The sequence below is a fragment of the Mustela nivalis genome (genome assembly GCF_964662115.1).
Source record: "Mustela nivalis genome assembly, chromosome: 8".
Classification (NCBI taxonomy): domain Eukaryota; kingdom Metazoa; phylum Chordata; class Mammalia; order Carnivora; family Mustelidae; genus Mustela; species Mustela nivalis.
Genome location: NC_139027.1, coordinates 74,935,001 through 74,954,474, shown reverse-complemented (window position 1 = coordinate 74,954,474; position 19,474 = coordinate 74,935,001). Strand labels below are relative to the sequence as shown.

At 42.3% G+C, this 19,474-nt stretch overlaps 1 protein-coding gene across 50 annotated transcripts in view; it reads right to left on the bottom strand.

The window, feature by feature from the left end:
- The window catches only part of KANSL3 (KAT8 regulatory NSL complex subunit 3), a 44,063-nt gene extending 30,460 nt beyond the window's left edge, over window positions 1–13,603 (bottom strand). For 4 of the 50 annotated variants that reach the window (XM_082746788.1, XM_082746832.1, XM_082746789.1 and 1 more), the window contains exons 1-3: window positions 13,430–13,542; window positions 12,139–12,403; window positions 8,913–9,083 (exon numbers count right to left, since the gene is read on the bottom strand). In XM_082746788.1, the coding sequence (XP_082602914.1) occupies window positions 8,913–9,083; window positions 12,139–12,353 (386 nt within the window). In that variant the 5' untranslated portion in view covers window positions 12,354–12,403; window positions 13,430–13,542. Of the gene's footprint in view, window positions 1–6,098; window positions 6,161–8,665; window positions 8,753–8,912; window positions 9,152–11,774; window positions 11,837–12,138; window positions 12,404–13,041; window positions 13,393–13,429 lie in introns of those variants that run through there. The other 46 variants (XM_082746826.1, XM_082746829.1, XM_082746837.1 and 43 more) reach the window with 35 other exon arrangements.
- Between the last annotated feature and the right edge of the window lie 5,871 nt (window positions 13,604–19,474).

Sequence of the window (19,474 nt, the reverse complement as noted above, 5' to 3'; positions counted from 1 at the left end):
AAAAAAAAAAAAAAAAAAAGACAGAATGAGCAAGTGTTTCAGTATACTAAAACCTCAGACTAAGGTAAGAGACCTATTTAAATTACCTTTAGGATTATAACAGGAATATAACAAATGAATTTTCCCCAATATTGCATCCCACACTCTCGCTCTCCCTTTTCCATGTATACTTTTTACGTTTTTCTGTATACTACACAATTAGCAAGTTTCCTTTTGAATGGTCTGTTCCATATGAGTTAACGCTGTACCATCCCCATATGACACTGGTATACACACGTTTACTTTGATTAAGGAAGGCTTAGTGTGTCCTCCTCCAACTCCGGCAATAAACTCCTACAATTAGAAACTAGTCCTACTGTTGCTGTTCCCACCTCATCATACCCAGCACAGTGGCCAGGAGCTTATTTAAGTCCCCCCTCAGTCCATTCCTGGCATCTTAATGATTCTGATACTCCAATTCTGGCCTGTAACCTTCCTAAAGAGACTAAGAGAAAGGTAACAGACGATGCCATTAGTATTTGTTTATCAACTCTCCCTGGCACGCACACACACATATATATGGACCTTTCTAAATATGGCCTAAGGGGCACCTGGGTGGCTCAGTCCTTGAGCATCTGCCTTTGGCTCGGGTCATGATCCTGGAGTTCTGGGATCGAGCCCTGCATCTGGCTCCTTGCTTCGCGGGAAGCCTGCTTCTCCTTCTCCCAATCCCCCTGCTTGTATTCCCTCTCTCACTGTGTCTCTCTCTGTCAAAAAAATAAATAAAATCTTAAAAATAAATAAATAAATAAGACCTAAGACCTAGAAGCTACAAAAGAAATAAATATTAAAGATATAAAGATAAAAATTTCAAACTTCTATAAAGGAAAAAACTAAACTATATCCTAAAGTCAAAACACAATGGAAAAATAACTGTCATTTCATTAAATTAAAAAAACCTCCAGAAAATTTGCAAGAAAATGATAAAATACTCAAAACAAAAACAATGGGCAAAGAACATGAAAAGGCAGTTCACGCAAAAAAAGGAGTCAACTCCCTCCAAAATCACACATTCAAATGAAAATCATAAATTATTTTCACCTATCAAATGGGTGAAAATTAAGAAACTTAATACTCTGTGTTACAAGAATGTAAGAAAATAGGTCCCTCCATACTTTGCTGATGGAAATATAAATTTAGTCAACCTTTTGGAAAGTCATTTGGAAAATCAATTACAGAGGAAAAAAAAAATCCATCAAAAACCCCAAATCAAACCATGTCACTCTGCTCAAAGGCCCTTAGTGGTCCCATTTCAATCAGTCAAAAGCAACCACCTCTTTAGTGGATTATCTGGACCCCACTGCCTGTCCCACCCCATCATCCATGACTGCTCCTGACTTATTGGGCTTCACCACATTTGCCCCCGCCCACCTGACACACACACCCTCCATGCTCCCACATCACAGACTGGGCCCTGGTCATCCATTCCATATACCAGACACAACGGCTCCCTCTCCAATCTCCTTCAGGTCATTGCTCAAACGTTATGTTCTACTGATGCTTCCCCTGACTCACCCTTATTTAAAACTACCAATACCCACCCAGAATCCCTAGTTCCCTTTCCAGCCATATCTCCACCTTGTGCTCTACCCATTTTACTTCTTTGTTTAATGTGTCTCCCTCAGCTAGACTGTAAAGGGCAACATGGCAGGGATTTTGGTCGGTTTTGCTTAAGTGTTATATCCCAGCATGTAAAACAGTGTCTGACACACAAGAGCTACTGGAACATCTGCTGAATAAATAAATGGATGAACTGCAGGTATACTACATTCCAAGTCCTGTGAACAGCCGAGTGCAAATACCAACCCCTACACTCCCCAACACTGAGCACTGAGCAGGAGAGGAACGCTGAGACATGATTCAGGCTCAACTGTAAACTGAGTGGGGGGTCATACCTGGGTGGGCTTGAAACGACTCCAACAATCTCAATTTCTTTCACTTTATAACAAACTAGTACCTTTTCCATCATACACCACCAGCAAGACACCCTATTTTCTACAGGTCATCTAAGAATACTGTAACAAGGCCCAGTAAATATGCAGATGGAGGACAAACTGCCCTTTGTTACTGGCTTTCTACAATGATCTTACTATCCTTAAATACCTTCTAGAAAGGGAGAAAATTATGGGCCTTCATTTCTTCTGTAAAATAAAATCTCCACCTACCACATCTCCAGTTTCACAACTGACTACAGGTACACACAGTCCAAGAGAACACTAACTAGGAGTAAGGACTCTAACCAGCTCCGCAATACAGAGCTGGCTGTGTGTCCTTAGTCTCCTTGACAATAAAATAGATGGGGACTACTCAGCCTCCAAGGCTGCTTCTAGCAACCAAAACTCAGCTATGATTACTGATGGAAACACAAGTTGTAAGGTAACAGCTGACATCCATGATGGAGAATTCAGAAGCACCCTCTATCTTCAGCAGCTATCCTTGCTACAGCTGAATCCCTTAACTTCCCAAGCCTCCCACTCCTCCATAACCGCCTTGTGGGGTACTAAAAGACGTCTTGGGTTTTGTGGAATTGTCCTTTATTTCCCCCTAGTTCTTTTGGCTTAATTCCTGCTAGTTTATCAGGATCCAGTCAGTTTTTGTTGTGGTTTGATATTTCAGAAATTTTTGACTTGGGAGGTGGGGAGAGACTTCAACTCAACCTTGGAACTCAGGATACCTTGGGACCAGGAAGGCTTGTGGGAAAGCAGCTCCAGCCCATTGGTTCACAATCTCATTTTCCTCCACATTATTTAAATGCAAAGTACATTCACATGAGAAGTCACTTTTTTATGTATAGCAATTCTTGGGTGAACTTGGATCAACAAATCTCTTTGGTTTTATTTTATTTTTTAAAGATTTTATCCATTTATTTGACAGAGACACAGCAAGGGAGGGAACACAAGCAGGAGGAGTAGGAGAGGGAGAAGCAGGCTTCCCATTGAGCAAGCTCGATGCAGGACCGATCCCTGGGATCATGACCTGAGCCACCCAGGCGCCCTACATCTCTTGTTTTTAGTGGCTGGTTCTACCCTACTGGTGGACATTCAGGATGTGTCTCTTTTATTGCTATTACGAACAGTTGCAGTGACCACCCTTCCTTTCCATACCAATACACACATCTTCTACATCTTTATACAGGAATGCAAACATCTCTGTAAGATAAATTTCTTCAAGTGGAAATGAAAGATCAAAAGCTTTCTCTCAAAAATTTCAACTTCCAGTTCTGTGAAAGTATTATCTGTAAAAAAAAAACTGCACTCTGTGGATGAGACTCTGCGACTGGTTCAGGCCTTCCAGTTTACCGACAAGCATGGGGAAGTGTAACCAGCTGGCTGGAAGCCTGGCAGTGATACCATCAAGCCTGATGTCCAGAAGAGCAAAGAGTATTTCTCTAAGCAGAAGTGAGCACAGGGCCATTTTAGGGCTGGGCTGTAGTGGGTGGCCATGAAAACAAAATCTCTTTTGTACTATTGTTATGCTTAAAACACAAGACTTTAGACTTTGTGCAGATGTGGTATGGGATGGGACAGGCCTTTACTGCAGGGGTTGGGGAGTCCAGCCTTTCTTCCTCTGGAGAGAATGGCCTGAACTGTGTTACAGGGCAGGCCAACTGTGATGTACAGTAGTAGGACAATACTTTTGATCTTCTGTTGTTTCTATTAACCCTGAACTGAGAAAAAAACAAAGAACAAAAAACGAAAGAACTGCAAAACATCAAAAGTGGAATTACACTGTAGTCTCATCCCAGGTAATATTGCTCACTTTTAATCACACAGGGTAAGTAAGCAATGAATACAATTTCTTCATGTTCAACAATCTCTTGTGCTTTCTCAAAGTCTATCAGTCATGTTGCAAACTTTAATTCCAAAGACATAGAATGAGGTATAATTTATTTACAAGGCACCAACAGCATTTCCAAAATTATCCTGTTCTTTATTATGTAACAGGATGTTTTCTCTATTTGTTTTTCTTACTCTATATTTATTCTGAAACCCAAAATGATGGAAGCAAGAAAAAAATGATGTGAACAAAATGGGAGGGGAGGAGGGGACTAGAAAGATACTTAGAAATTACTACCATACACCAACGACAGCTGAAATTAAACTGAAAAACCACAATGTTGAGAGTCTAAAATCCCAGACAAAGTTCTTAGGATTGTTGCTGGATAGGTAACAAAGCGATTCCAAGAACTCAAACATGTTCCCTATATTTTGTCAGCTTCGTGGGAGGTTGGAAAATTAAGTGGGCAGAAAAAAAATGATCTAACCCGAGATTAAGATAAAGAGCATGCAAAAGATATAATTAAGGAAAATTTTAAAAACAGGAGACAGAATTTAAATACAAGTCTAAACAGTCAAATAGCTGATGGGAACTGTGGTGAGTCAATGTGCTCCTCCTACCTAAACCAATTCAATTTTCATGAGTGCAAAAGTGCCTTTTCTTCATTTCTTTGATGAAATCAGATAATCTCATATTCCCCATACTTTGATAGAACCTAACTGATGTCTGACCTCTGGCTCATCTTATCCAAAGCAGCCAAAGTCACACTGGTCCCAGAAAAGCCTCATGATTTCAAAGGTAATTATACTTTCTCTGATACTGTTTTAAGGGAGACAAATTCAATATTAAAATGTCTAAAGGATTTTTTTAACCAGAAGTCTGACAGGGAGAGATAAAGAACATCACAGAGACTGAGTAGGCCACACTTGTTTTTTTTCAGATTATAAAAATTCTTTGCTTAGACATTAAGAGAAAGGAAGAAAGAAGAGGAAAGAGAAGTGGGGGGAGGGAAAAATAATTCAAAGATCTTGGGATCAAAATTTCAAACATCCAAACTAAGATTAATACACAGATAGGTATATATAATACTGAGAGGTATAATTAGAGCAAATTTTAAAATGGAGAATAAACTTCTTTTGGCTGAATTCAGAAGTTCTAAATTTCAAGATAAGACAACCTGCTTAAAGACACTAGATTCTTTCACTGAAACATTGGAAATACCCTAAAATCCATTTGACCATGCTGAGAAATACCATGTGCCAGGAGTATTTTGTTAAATCTCTTTCAAAAGCTGTGTACCTAAATTAAACTTGGTATTTGATAAAACATCAGTTGGGGGCGGGGGAGCCGGTCCAACTTCCTCAGGACAACAGTGCATACCAGCAAATGTAAATTATTTTCAAAGGCTCTATAAGCAACATGACTTTGACATGCAGACACAAGAGCATGATCTAAACCAGAGGTCAGCAAACTACTTTCTTTCATAGTCTGGATAGCATATATTTCAGTTTGTGGGCTTCATGGTCTGGGTCACAACTATACAACTCTATGCGTACAGTGCAAAAGCAGACATGGACAATACCTAAGTAATGTGCATGGCTGCGTTCCAAAGAAACTACATTTATGGACAGTGAAATCTGATTTCATGTTTTCTGACTTTTTTTCAACCTAATAAAATGTAAAAACATTTCTTAGCTCATGGGCCATACAAAAACAAGCAATGGGTCAAAGCTGGCACATTGGCCATAGTTTGCCAACCCCTGATCTAGGCAATTAAATCAGGTAGAGAGGGATATTTAAACTGTTTCACAAAATATCAGGCATTACCAGAGAAAGTCAGAGTCAGTTGGGATTAGGAGGGGGCCTTCATTATCTATACACAGAAAGCTATCTAAAGGCAGTTTCTACTGAAATAATTCAAGAAGGGGGGGAAAGGGTTCTAACAAAGAAAATTAAGTTTCTGACTCTACTGACAGATCAGTAAGCTCTGAGGAAAAGCAGATTTCTAGGGCACTGTCCTATAGCCCATGAGCTCTTGATGTGGGAAACTGTAATTTTACAGGATTTTATACAGGAAGAAAAGAAGCAGCAATTTAACAATCAAGTCAAGGGAAAGAACGGCAACAGGATGATTACAATCAGAGCATAGGGAACTAACTGCAAGCTCTACACAGGCTACATATCCAGAATTCAGGGACAAGGTCATAAAATGGTGACCTCTGAAATTGAAGCCAGTAAGTATCATCAAATAATGAAATTAGCTGTGTGCAAACGTGACCTACCTGAAGAGATGGTTTGTAAGCCTGTTGCTAATGAGAGGACTCCTCCAAAATCTCATCAGACACTAAAAAACAAATAATCTGAGATAAACTGAGCGCTAATTAATCATATCAATCTGTGGCAATGTCATAACAGAAGGATGGAGGTCCACATGGAGAAAGACAAGCCAAAGATAAGACTCTGTTGGTATTTCTCTGTAGGACTGGGCAGGTGATGGTGTGCCCCGGCCTACTCTGTGGGCCCATCTTGCTTTGAGGAAGCAAGCTGCCTTGTTGAAGGAGGGTGCCTCCAGGGCAGACTGTCCACTCACCACCCACTTCTGGAACAGAACAGCTTCCCAGACTCTCCTACTGATAACTGATGCTCTGGCCAGGCCACCCCAGTGTCTTAACTGCCTTACAGGTTATTTTTCTTCTTATAAATTAAGAATCAGATATTCATATGCATTAAGTCTCCGATGACTTTGGTTAAGTATGAAGAGCCCCTAAAAACCTCCTGATCATGACCATGGGTGAACAGATAAAAAGAACTTCATGCAGTTCTCCCACACAGTTTCGGAAATTGCAAACTGGTGGCAAGGCAACTGGTAACACCACAAAGGGACACGTAATGGTGTGAGGCCGCCTTGTTCTGCTACCACTAGCTGGTCCCTCTTTGAAAGATGTGCCCTTCAAGAGAGGGTACACAGCCAAGAACACTGAGCTCTGGTAGTCAGACAGCTTGCTTTGAACAAATTCCTGCTCCATGACTTGCTAAACTAAGGTTTCTTAATCTCCCCAAACTCAGCTTCTTTATCTTACAAAACAGAGACGAAGAAAGGATGTAACTCAGAGAGTTATTGTGAGGATTAAAAGAAAAAATGCATATGAAGCGTGTGGCACAGTGCCTGGCACCTAGAAAGCACTCAACAAATGGTAGTTCTTTTTTGGTACTAGCACTGTCACATTTTTTAATTATTATTAACTGCTACAATGGCAGGAAACCATTTTTGCTGCATTCACTGACACCGGGACTACTCTAGTAGTTGATCCTCACTCACAGCAGAAGTTTCCCTCTTTAGCTGAAACTCTGGAAAGCGTTTCCCCTTCTTAGGGCACAACAGCAATTCCAACTCAAGACCCCCAAACAACTTCTTCACAAGCTCTTGACCCAGCTGCAGAACTGCTCCTCCTTCCATAGCTACTACCTTATTCACACAAGCAGATCTGTTCAATCTCATTCCCTCCTTCTGACCAGACTCAGAAACCAGGCCAACTGCCTCAAACCTTCCTACACTTCTTTATATCTTATTACCTCTTCCATTATTATAAAACAAGAGCTCTCCAAAAGTATGGCAAGTTTATCACCTACACACTCCTGATGTGAAGATTTTAACATTCCCTTATGCACAGCAGATAGAGAGAAATGAGCCATCAGGGAAATGCAAATTAAAGCCACAATCAGAAGTCACTCTGCATCCACTAGAATGGTAAAAATTTAAAAAGAGGCAGACAATAACAAGTGTTGGCAAAGATGTGGAAAAACCGGAACTCTCATACACTGCTACGAGGAATGTAGAATGGTGAAGCCCTTGTAGAAAGCAACTGGAAATTCCTCAAAAGTTAAACAGTTACCATATGACCCAGCAATTCCACTCCTAGGTATATATGCAAGAGAACTGAAAACACATGTCCACAAAAAAATCAGTACATGAATGTTCATAGCAACATTATCCAAAGTAGCCAAAGAGTGTTAGCAACCCAAATATCCATTAATGGATGAATGGATAAACAAAATGTGGTATATCCACACAATGGAATTTCAGTAATAAAAGGGAATGAAGTACTGACTCATGCTACAGCATGAATGAACTTTGAAAACATTATGCTAGGTAAAAAAAGCCAGAAACAAAAGGCCACATATTTTTATGATTCCATTTAAATGAAATGTCCAGAATAAGCTAATTTAGAGAGATAGAAAGTAGACTGGTGGTTGCCAGGGGATGAAGGGGTTAGCAGGAAATGGGAAATGACTGCTAATGGGTTCGGGGTTTCTTTTGTGGAGGACAAAAATTGCTCATTAAATTGATTGTGGTGGTGCATATACTAAAAACCACTGACTGTAAACAGGTAAACATTAAACAGGTAAACTGCATGGCATGTAAAGTTTATCTTCATGGAGTTGCTATGCAGTAAGTAAAAGATAAATAAACGTATGCTAAAGCAACAATGACAAATGCGCCAGAGAGGAGAGGAATGGAGTCCCCTGGGTCAATAGGAAACATGGGAAAAAAATCAGCCAACAAAGTCATGAAAACTTCCTCAAAACCCACAGACTGCAAATCTATTTTTAAAAGCCACTCAAATTAAACATCTGTTAGCTTTCCAAGCGACTCCAAAACATTTTCATTACTCTAGTTATAGACTATATAAACACAGTATCTTACAAATGTACTCTTATTTAATGGCTTGTTTGTTTGTAGTCTGAGTAACTCTGATAGCACAGCCTGCAATATAGAGGATACAGAACTAGTCATACCTATCATATTTAATTCATTTACTTATTCAATAAACATTTATTATATACCTACTATGTGCCAGGCAGTGTCCCAGTTGTCAGGGATGCAAAGATGGCTGAGACACAAGCCCTCCTCTCAAGCACCTCACTGCATCCTGGGCTGAGAGTTATAACAGAGTTAAGAAAACATTCTGACTCCTATGGCTGCAAATGAAATAAACTTCTAACAGACGTGTTTCAATGAAGATGATGATACAAAATATTTACAATGCAATGACCATTAACCCTATAGTGACCAGTCCTCCTGAGCAGCGGCCTACCTGTTGACATGCTCCTCCCAGTCCTCTGGTGGAGGAGGGGCATCTGCATCAGTCCTGGCGAAGATGACATGCCGTTCACACTCATTCATCACGCTGCGTGCCTTCTGATTGTCATAGAGCGGCACAGGGGTTGATGTGACTGTCTCCACATCTATTGGGACGTCTGATTCACTGTAAACAGGTGAGGAAATAGGACCAGGCCACACGTACTTCACACAACACAGGTGTTTAACGATCATCTGGTTGCCAAAAAATGACTCTTTAATATAATCAGCTTAAAAGTATGCATAAGCACATTATACCCACAAGAAAATTATGATCCAAAATCATCTTTCCAACACTTGTCTAGATCTCTGCCCTTTGACATGCTGTTATGTGCTGGGGGAACACAAAGTCATTTTAAAATGTGTCCATATAAAAAATGACAGCTATTTTTCTTCAAAAAAAAAAAAAAATTCCATTAGAAAACAGCTGACTGCCTACATGTACTTTCCAATACAGTAACTATAAGCCACATGCAACTGCTAAAATTCATAAAAATTAAGCAGAATTAAAAATTCAGCCACATTTTAAGTGCTCAACAGACATGTGGCTAGCAGCTACCATATTAGACAGCACAGATACAGTACGTTTTTCTTATTGCAAAGAGTTCTGTTGGGACTCAGTGCTAGTTTTAAATTATTCACACAAACTTTCCCTTTCATTAGCAAGTCAACTGGTAGCTAATTATATGCTATAAAAGCCTATGATTGTCTAAGACAGATCACCTGGAATGTAGACACCTTAGTTATTTAACTCACTGTATAAGAAGCCTAGAACAGAAACAAACAGAAATGGATATGTGATGGATCTTTCATATTTTAAAATGTTATTAATGAAATCCTACTGCCGTAAGGGTTTTCACTGCACCAAATTAGTCACTCAAAATAATATGCCAATCAAAATGGTCTACTGGCTATCTATCAAACATTGCTTTAACTTTTTGATCCTGATGATGATCTTAATGCATCTATTCCTAATGGCTGGAATAATTACATCATTATGAAATGAAGTGAAATATGTGTGGCTAGATTTGGTGGTGAGTGAAAGAGCTAATTATCTTCTCTGGACCAGACACTGGGCTCAGCATTTAGACTTATATGCCTAAAAGAGAACTCCAGATTTCACCATTCCTAACCTACCCCCTTCCGCCCCATCCCCAGTCTTCCTCAACACAAGGTACCACTAAGCTACTCAAGCCAATAATTTGACTCATCCTAATTTCACCTTTTCCTTTAACCCTGGCCTGTGTTCCCAATTCATCACAGAAGGTGCCGTTGGCTCTACCTATGAAATGTGTATCAAGGTCATCCTTTTTCTTCATCTGTACTATTTATTCCCGCCTCTACTCAACCTATCGCGATCTCTGACCCCCACTACTATAATGGTCTCCTAGCAGGTCTTCTATTTCCACTCCTGAACTCTATCTATTCAACAGAAATTCAAAGTGATCTTTTAAAAAATATAAACTCAATCTCTAGTTTAAAATCCTTCAATGACTCTTAGTTAGCATCAAATTCCTACATAAGGCAGCCTCCACTAACTTCTTCCCTAGCTCCCACTAACACCCTCACTACAACAATATTCCTGACACAACCACCCACAGAGAGTCCCTAGAACATGCTAATCTCCACTTTTAGGACCTATATGTGACAATGTATAAAAGGAAATGATTTTCTAAGTGCTGAAATGAGCAAGTCCACAGAATCTCACTTTAAGAAAATACCGTAAGATCTGAACAAAGGAGTTTCAAAGTTAGGAAGAAGCTGGGGCACCTGGGTGGCTCAGTGGGTTGGGGCCTCTGCCTTCAACTCAGGTCGTGATCCCAGGGTTCTGGGATGGAGCCTCAGGCTCTCTGCTCAGCAGGGAGCCTGCTTCCCTTTCTCTCTCCCTGCTTGCCTCTCTGCCTACTTGTGATCTCTGTCAAATAAATAAATAAAATCTTAAAAAAAAAAAAAAAAGTTAGCAAGAAGCTTTAAAGGAGCTCTTAGGAGTTATGCCCCAGGCCAGAGGCATCAAGATTGTCCTTAAAGGTCATAATCCCCACCCTGTTACAACTAAAACATCCAACAAAATGCTGCCCTCACTGGGAAAGGAAATAAAACCCCCTATTATATTCATGTTTAAACACACATCATGGTACCTCTAGCTCATTAAGGCTCAATGAGAGATGTAAAGAAACAAAATACAAGATCTCTATTCAACAAACCTAAAACCTGTCCTAGAGGAAAGATCAGACATTTGATTAGATTAAAACAAACAACAAACAAAAATCTCTTCCCTCCCTAAAAAAAGTTTACAAAATTAAGGGTATGATGCGATCATCAAAATAGAATATATCGGGCGCCTGGGTGGCTCAGTGGGTTAAGCCGCTGCCTTCGGCTCAGGTCATGATCTCAGGGTCCTGGGATCGAGTCCCGCATCGGGCTCTCTGCTCAGCAGGGAGCCCACTTCCTCCTCTCTCTCTCTGCCTGCCTCTCTGCCTACTTGTAATCTCTCTCTGTCAAATAAATAAATAAATCTTTAAAAAAAAAAATAGAATATATCAACCAATCCTGATACAAAATTAGCATACCTTAAAGCTCAAAAGAACTACTAAACAAGTTTATTTAGGCCAAATGTAATTATATCACATATTACATAGTAAGTTTATGAAAAAATTCCTTCCCCTATAATGTAGGCCAGTTGAAAATACAATTAGACCTAGGAATGGTTTATATCAACCCATGGGTGACAAACTAAGAGAGAAAGCAAGGTAGAATATGTCTTGCAATATGCTTCTAAACGTTACTGCGTGAAGCCAGGAAAAAGAAATCACATTACCTCAAATCATCGCCAGTGTTGGAGCAAGCCAGAGCACCAGAGTAAAGAAAATGAGTCTAATCCTGAGAGGCAATTTTTAAAAATCAATTCTTCTTTTTTCATCACCAGCTAAAGAATCCTCTTTCCACACAAGTCCTATTAACTATGTGGAATATGTTGTCTGCTTTCCTAACTTGTTAGATGTCTCGAACGCAGATGTCAACATATAGGTGGGATAACCTCACACTGCTTAACAGAGATGCCGAAAGTAAATATCCCAGGCCCCCATACAATCTCCCACAATAAAATCCTTTCTAATCCCCACACTTGATTACTGTGCAGTTAGAGGGCAAGGGCAACCCTTAAGAGAGAAGCCCAAACTCACATGGTACTTTCGTGTTGCCTCCGGGGAGTAACAAAGAGCATGCGTGTGGGGCGAGCACTACTGGCATCTGGGTGGGCACTCCATGGCTTGGCATAGCTATGATCCAGAAAAACCAGGTCCAGCTCCCGCTCGTGCACTGAAAGCTGAAAGAGCAGCGAGGTGCCCATGCGCCGCGCTGAAGTCTGGAAGTCCCTCTCCCCACCCCGGTGGGCCATGTCAGTAGAGGACCAGCAAGTCAGAGAATGGGTATCTGCATGCTAGTCACCTGCAGTAAAAAGTTCCGGTTTAAGTCAATTCAAAGATCTTAATTTCTTCCAACCTAGAATAATATCTAATACGCTTACTTTTGTGACGTTCTATCATTCATAATTGAGTATCCATTACACCGCAGACCCCTGCCCACCATAGGAAGGGCTCCTGAGATCCCACACCACCCCCCAAAAAACGCTACTGACACCAAAGGCTCCTCCATACTCAAGGCCTACAAAAGTTGTTTCCTGGACAGCTGATTGATTCCACTGTTCTTCACAAAGGCCTCACATGGGCACATACAAAACTTGCCTGGCCAGCACCACAAATTCCTATACAGGCAAGGAAGGGTTTTGGTAAACAGGAATGACAAACATTCATTCTTCCAAAGCTAAGAGGGTCCTTTGCTCCATTGCTTCACACCATTCCCTAAGAGCGGGAGCACCCCAGTAACAGCGCGACGTGGGCCTCTAGGAAGCCCTTTAAGACTCTTATGTTAAAAGTTTTGCAACTACTTCTTAATATTCTGGAGTCCTTAAAATGTCCAAATGAGAGCTCCAGCCCAAAGGCTGCAGCAAAATGCTGTTCCAGGAAGCCCCCTCTCCCCGCGCCAGGGTGGGCATTCCCCCGCAAACCGCCCCGTCCTCCACGTACCCCTCCCGAGGTCTCGCCACTGAGCCTCGAAACGCCCATCTAGTAGCAGGGCTTATAATTCGCACTGTACGGACTGAGGCGCCTGCTCAGGGGGAGATGAAGTGACTTGGCCAAGGTCACGGTGAGTTCGTGACGAGGAGGAGCCGCCTCGCACCCGGCTCCCGCCCGCGTCACGGGCCCGGGCCCGACCCGGCTCCCGCGTCACGGCGGCCCAGGTCCGTCCCCGGCCCAACGCGCCCGTCCGACCCCAGCTGCCCTGGCCCCGGACTCCAGCCCCTGATCCCCGCATGCCCCGGGAGTCCCGAATCCCTCCCCGAGACCCCGCTCGCCCCGACCCGGGCCACGACCCGTCGGACCCGCCACCGCGCCGGGGCCGGCCTTCCCTCACCCGCAATCGCCCGGCCGCGCGCTCGGCCCGGGCCGGATCCCTGCGCGCGTGCGCGTTACCGCCTCCACGCCCGGTGCCCCGCAAAACGCGGAAGCGGATTATCTCCTGTGGAGGGCGGTGAGCGGCAAAACCCGGAAAGGGTGTGGCTGCGACCACAAAGGCAGGAGGAGGAGCGACAGGAGAGTAGAAAGTCAGCATTAAGTCCAGAGTTGAGATCACCGTCCTGCTGCTGAGGAGTTTAAGGAGGCAGCGCAGCTCAAGGTTGAGATCGGACTTGGCGGGTTGGAGTCTCTGCTCCAACGCATAACTCCACGGCTTTATGACCCCAGCGAGATCTCAGCGGCCACCCCTCATCTCTAAATGTGCCAATACTTCACCGGGCGGCTGAGAGAATGAAATGGATAATTCTGGGACCTGATAGGAGCACGAATAGATCTCAGGATGGTCATTACCATGAGGGACCCCCAAGAAGAAAGATGTACCACAAAGGGACTGAGTTGCTCTCATGAAGGGGGAGTCACCTAAGGTTGGTCTGTGAAGGACCAGGTCATTACAGAGGGATTGGAAAGGTTAGTAAGGACCCAGATAGGGATAGCCAATAGGCCAAGTACAACCCTACACCATTTTCTTTGGTCTACCCACTGCTTTCTTAAAATATTAATTACAAACTTTTTTTTTTTTTTTTTTTTGAGAGAGAGAGAGAGTGTGTGCGCACGGGGGGGGGGGGGGCAGAGGGAGAGGGACAGAATTTTTTTTTTTTAAACTAACATATAATGTATTATTAGCCCCAGGGGTACAGGTCTGTGAATTCTCAGTCTTACACATTTCACAGCACTTACCATATCACATATCCTCCCCAATGTCCATCACCCAACCACCCTATCCCTACTCCCCCACCCCCAGCAACTCTCAGTTTCTTTCCTGAGATTGAGAGTCTCTCATGGTTTGTCTCCCTCCCAATCCCATCTTGTTTCATTTTTTCCCTCCATACCCCACAAAGTCCCCGCCCTGCCTCTAAAATTCCTCATGTCAGAGAGATCATATGATAATTGTCTTTCTCTGATTGACTTATTTCACTCAGCATAATAGCCTCTAGTTCCATCCACGTGGTTGCAAATGGCAAGATTTCACTCTTGATGTCTGCATAGTATTCCATTGTATGTATATGTGTGTATGTATATATATGTGTGTGTGTATGTGTGTGTGTACATACACACACATATATATACTACTTCTTCTTTATCCATTCATCTGCTGATGGACATCTAGGTTCTTTCCATAGTTTGGCTATTATGGACATTGCTGCTAAAAACATTTGGGTGCACGTGCCCCTTCAGATCACTACGTTTGTATCTTTAGGGTAAATACCCAGTAGTGCGATTGCTGGGTTGTAGGGTAGCTCTATTTTCAAATTTTTGATGAATGGCCATAGTGTTTTCCAGAGTGGCTGCACCAGCTTGCATTCCCACCAACAGTGTAGGAGGGTTCCCCTTTCTCTACATCTTCACCAGCACCTGTCGTTTCCTGACTTGTTAATTTTAGCCATTTTGACTGGTGTGAAGTGGTATTTCATTGTGGTTTTGATTTGTATTTCCCTGATGCCGAGTGATATAGAGCACTTTTTCATGTGTCTGTTGGCCATCTGGATGTCTTCTTTGCAGAAATGTCTGTTCATGTCCTCTGCCCATTTCTTGATTAGATTCTTTGTTCTTTGGGTGTTGAGTTTGATAAAGTCTTTATAGATTTTGGATGCTAGCCCTTTATCTGATATGTCCTTTGCAATTATCTTCTTCCATTCCATCACTTGTCTTTTGGTTTTGTTGACTGTTTCCTTTGCTGCGCAAAAGTTTTTGATATTGATGAAGTCCCAATAGTTCATTTTTGCCCTTGCTTCCCTTGCCTTTGGTGGTGTTTCTAGGAAGAAGTTGCTGCGGCTGAGGTCGAAAAATTTGCTGCCTGTGTTCTCCTCAAGGATTTTGATGGATTCCTATCTCACATTGAGTTCTCTCATCCATTTTGAGTCTATTTTTGTATGTAATGTAAGGAAATTGTCCAGCTTCATTCTTCTGCATGTGGCTGTCCAATTTTCCCAACACCATTTGTTGAAGAGACTATCTTTTTTCTATTGGACATTCTTTCCTACTTTGTCAAAGATTAGTTGACCATAGAGTTGAGGCTCCATTTCTGGGCTCTCTATTCTGTTCCATTGATCTATGTGTCTGTTTTTGTGCCAGTACCATACTGTCTTGATGATGACAGCTTTGTAATAGAGCCTGAAGTCTGAAATTGTGATGCCACCAACTTTCGTTTTCTTTTTCAACATTCCTTGGCTATTCAGGGTCTTTTCTGGTTCCATATAGATTTTAGGATTATTTGTAGGGAGAGAGAATCTTAAGCAGACTCACAGCTGGGCACAGATACCAGGCAGGGCTTGATCTCAAGACCCTGAGGGCATGACCTGAGCCAAAATCAAGAGTTGGGTACTTAACAGACTGAGCCATCAAGGTTCCCCTAATTGTAAACTTTTTTAAAAAAGATTTTATTTATTATTTATTTATTTATTTGTCAGAGAGAGAGAAAGAGTAGGCACACAAGCAGGTAGAGTGGCAGGCAGAAGTGGAGAGAGAGGCAGGTTCGACTGAGCCACCCAGGCATCCCAGCAAACTTTTTTTTTTTAAGATTTTATTTAAATCTTAAAAGATTTAAAGGATTTAAAAGATCACAAGTAGACAGAGAGAGAGGAGGAAGCAGGCTCCCTGCTGAGCAGAGAGCCTAATGCGAGGCTTGATCCCAGGACCCTGGGATCCTGACCTGAGCCGAAAGCAGAGGCTTTAACCCACTGAGCCACCCAGGCGCCCCTCCTGCAAACATTTTTAAGCTAGGGTGATTTCATGTAAAAACCCAGATTTCTGGACACTCTTAAGAAGTTGGAGGCTGTGGCAGCGTATGACTTCCAGCGTGGTAGGCATGGGGGCTGCCTATCCCCTTACTCTGGCCATCTTCACTAGGCATCCTTGGCCCCCCTGGCATTTGATTCATTACCCAGCCCTATACCACAAACATTCACACACACCCCACCCCCAGGCTAGATGTAACCATCGGTGTTCCTGGGGTGGAAAACAAAATCAAGAGTCAAGTCCAGTCATTCTAGGGTGCTTAGTCAGTTGTTTCAACTCATTTTGGTTGCCTCTCAGGGCAGGAGTGAGACAACTGAAATTAATGCTGATAGAAGTAGGTGCAGAGACTAGCCCAAAGAAACAAACACAATACTTCAGAGGGCCTGTGCAATGCAAAACAGAGTCCCCTGGTGCCCAGAAGAAAGATGGGAGTTTGGGGAGTGGGGAGGCAGAAGAGAGAAAGGAGGTAAACTGGTCATTTCACAATTCTGGACTGCTTCCAACAGGATAGTGAGCCTTTTCTATAGCAGAGATGTCAAACCCTTAGTGCTAGCTTTGCAGGGTTTTTTCCAGTGTCTTGGCAGACGTGATTAATCAATCACAGTCCACTGACCCCAGATGCAACTTCAAAATCATTTTCTCCACACAGGACTCTAGGCTGTCACCACCAATTGATTAGATTTGGCCATCTCCTTTCTAAAATCCCTTTCCTTCCTCTGATATCCTGGAGAATACACCTGGTATTCATTCATTCACAAATATGTCTTCAATTCCTACTATGCAATAAATACTGGCTAGGTCCTGAGGATACAGCTCTGATGAGGCTCGCTTCTTTTTGATCTAATAATTGTTTAATTTATAATTGTGAAAATAAGGGCTAACATTTAGAGAATGTCAAACAAGTTCTAAGGGACATAAATGACCTACTTCATTTAACACTCTGAATGGCTTTACATGGTAGGTTTTATTATATCCAGAGAGGAGAAGTATTTTGCCCAAGGTTATATAGCTAGTAGATATCAAAGGCAGAACTGGAAACCAGTCTGGCTCCAGAACCTAGGCATTTGACTGCTCACAACTCTACGCCCCACCATACCTACTGTGATTAGTTAAAGGGCGAGTTGATGAGCATACAGAACAGTGAGCCAGCCTTGGCTTAGGTGATGGAGTAGATGTGCCTGTGAAGGTGACATATGAAACTGAAACCACGAGGAGAAAGAAGTAACATGGTAGACGCTGGGAGAGAAGATCTCTAGGAGAAGGAATGGCGGGGGTGGGGGGATGTCCTGAGAGACAGAAGGGAGCTTGATAAATTTAAAAAAAAAAAAAATAGGGAAAATAGTGTAATTAGGAAATAGTGGGTCAGCAAGTTGAAAGAAGAGAAAGAGACATAAGCCAGAGCCTGTAGGGCCCTATATGTCCCAGTAAGAATTTTGGTACTGACCATAGATTGCTTATCTTAACTTTCCTGTATTTGGTAAAGAGTAGATCCTCAAAGTCAGGGGCATTAACCTTCTTTGTATCCTTCAGAGAACATAGCCCAGGATATAGGGGGTAGTTTCTGTATTGACTGATTGATGACTGATAGATTAGTTGACTGATACCAGGACACCAAGGCAAGAGACATGGTTCAAGATGAAAAATAAATCTTTACCACTTCACATCCACTAGGATGGCTAAAAACTCAGTGGTGACACCAAAAACATGGTAAGAGACCCTGGCTGGCTCAGTCAGAAGAGCTTGATCTTGGGATTGTAAATTGAGCGCCATGTTGGGTGTAGAGATTACTAAAAAAAATAAAGAAATAAACGTTAAAAAAAAAAAAAAACAGGTATATCACAGAGCTACTGAAGGATGACGGAAGATGTGGTCAGACTTCCAAGATATGCAAGCAAAAGAAAAAACAAAGCAAATCTTAACTTAGAGGAAAACACAAAGTTACAGAAAAAAGGATATGGGGGCACCCAGGTGGCTCAGTTGGTTAAACATCCGACTCTTGGTTTCAGTTCACATTGTGATCTCATGGGTGGTGAGATGGAGCCCCAGGTTGGGCTCCATGCTCAGTGAGGAATCCACTTGAAGATTCTCTCCCTCTGCCCCTCCGCCCACTCACACATGTTTGCTCTCACTCTCTCTCTCTCTCAAATAAATAAATTAAAAGAGAGAGAGAGAAAGGATATGGAATTAGAGTATAGTTGACCCTTGAAAAACACGGGGGTCAGGGACATCGACCACCCCACTTTGCACAGTCACAAAATCCATGTATAACTTTTGACTTCCCCAAAACTTACCTACTAAGAGTCTACTATTGACTGGAAGTCTTACCAATAACATAAATGGTCAATTAACTCTACTTTCTATATGTGTTATATAACTATAGTCTTACAATAAAGTAAACTAGAGGAAAGAAGGTGTTAAAAAAAAAATCATAGGATTGGGACATCTAGGTGGCTCAGTTAGTTAAGCATCTGCCTTCAGCTCAGGTCATGATCTCAGGGTCCTGAGATAGAGTCCTGTTTCAGGCTCCCTGCTCAGTGGGGAGTCTGCTTCTCCCTTTCCCTCTGCTCCTCCTGCCCTGCTCATGCTCTCTTGTGCATGCTTTCTCTCTCCCAAATAAATAAATCTTTAAAAGAAGAAAAGAAAATAATGAAGAGAAAATAAGTTTACAGTACTGCACTGTATTTATTGAAAAAAATCTACATACAAGTGGACCCATGCAGTTCAAACCTGTGTTGTTCACAATGGAAAAATTATACAATTAAACTGACTTTAAGAATGGCAGCCTGGGGGACGCCTGGGTGGCTCAGTTCATTAGGCGGCTGCCTTCGGCTCAGGTCATGATCCCAGCGTCCTGGGATCGAGTCCCACATCAAGCTCCTTGTTCTGTAGGGAGCCTGCTTCTCCCTCTGCCACTCTGTCTGCCTGTGCTCGCTCTCTCTCTCTCTCTGACAAATAAATAAAATCTTATAAAAAAAAATTTACAAAAGAATGGCAGCCTGGGGATGCCTGGGTTGCTTAGTGGGTTAAGCCTCTGCCTTCGGCTCAGGTTATGATCTCAGGGTCCTGGGATTGAGCCCCACATCGGGCTCTCTGCTCAGAGGGGAGCCCACTTCCCCCTTTCTCTCTGCCTGCCTCTCTGCCTACTTGT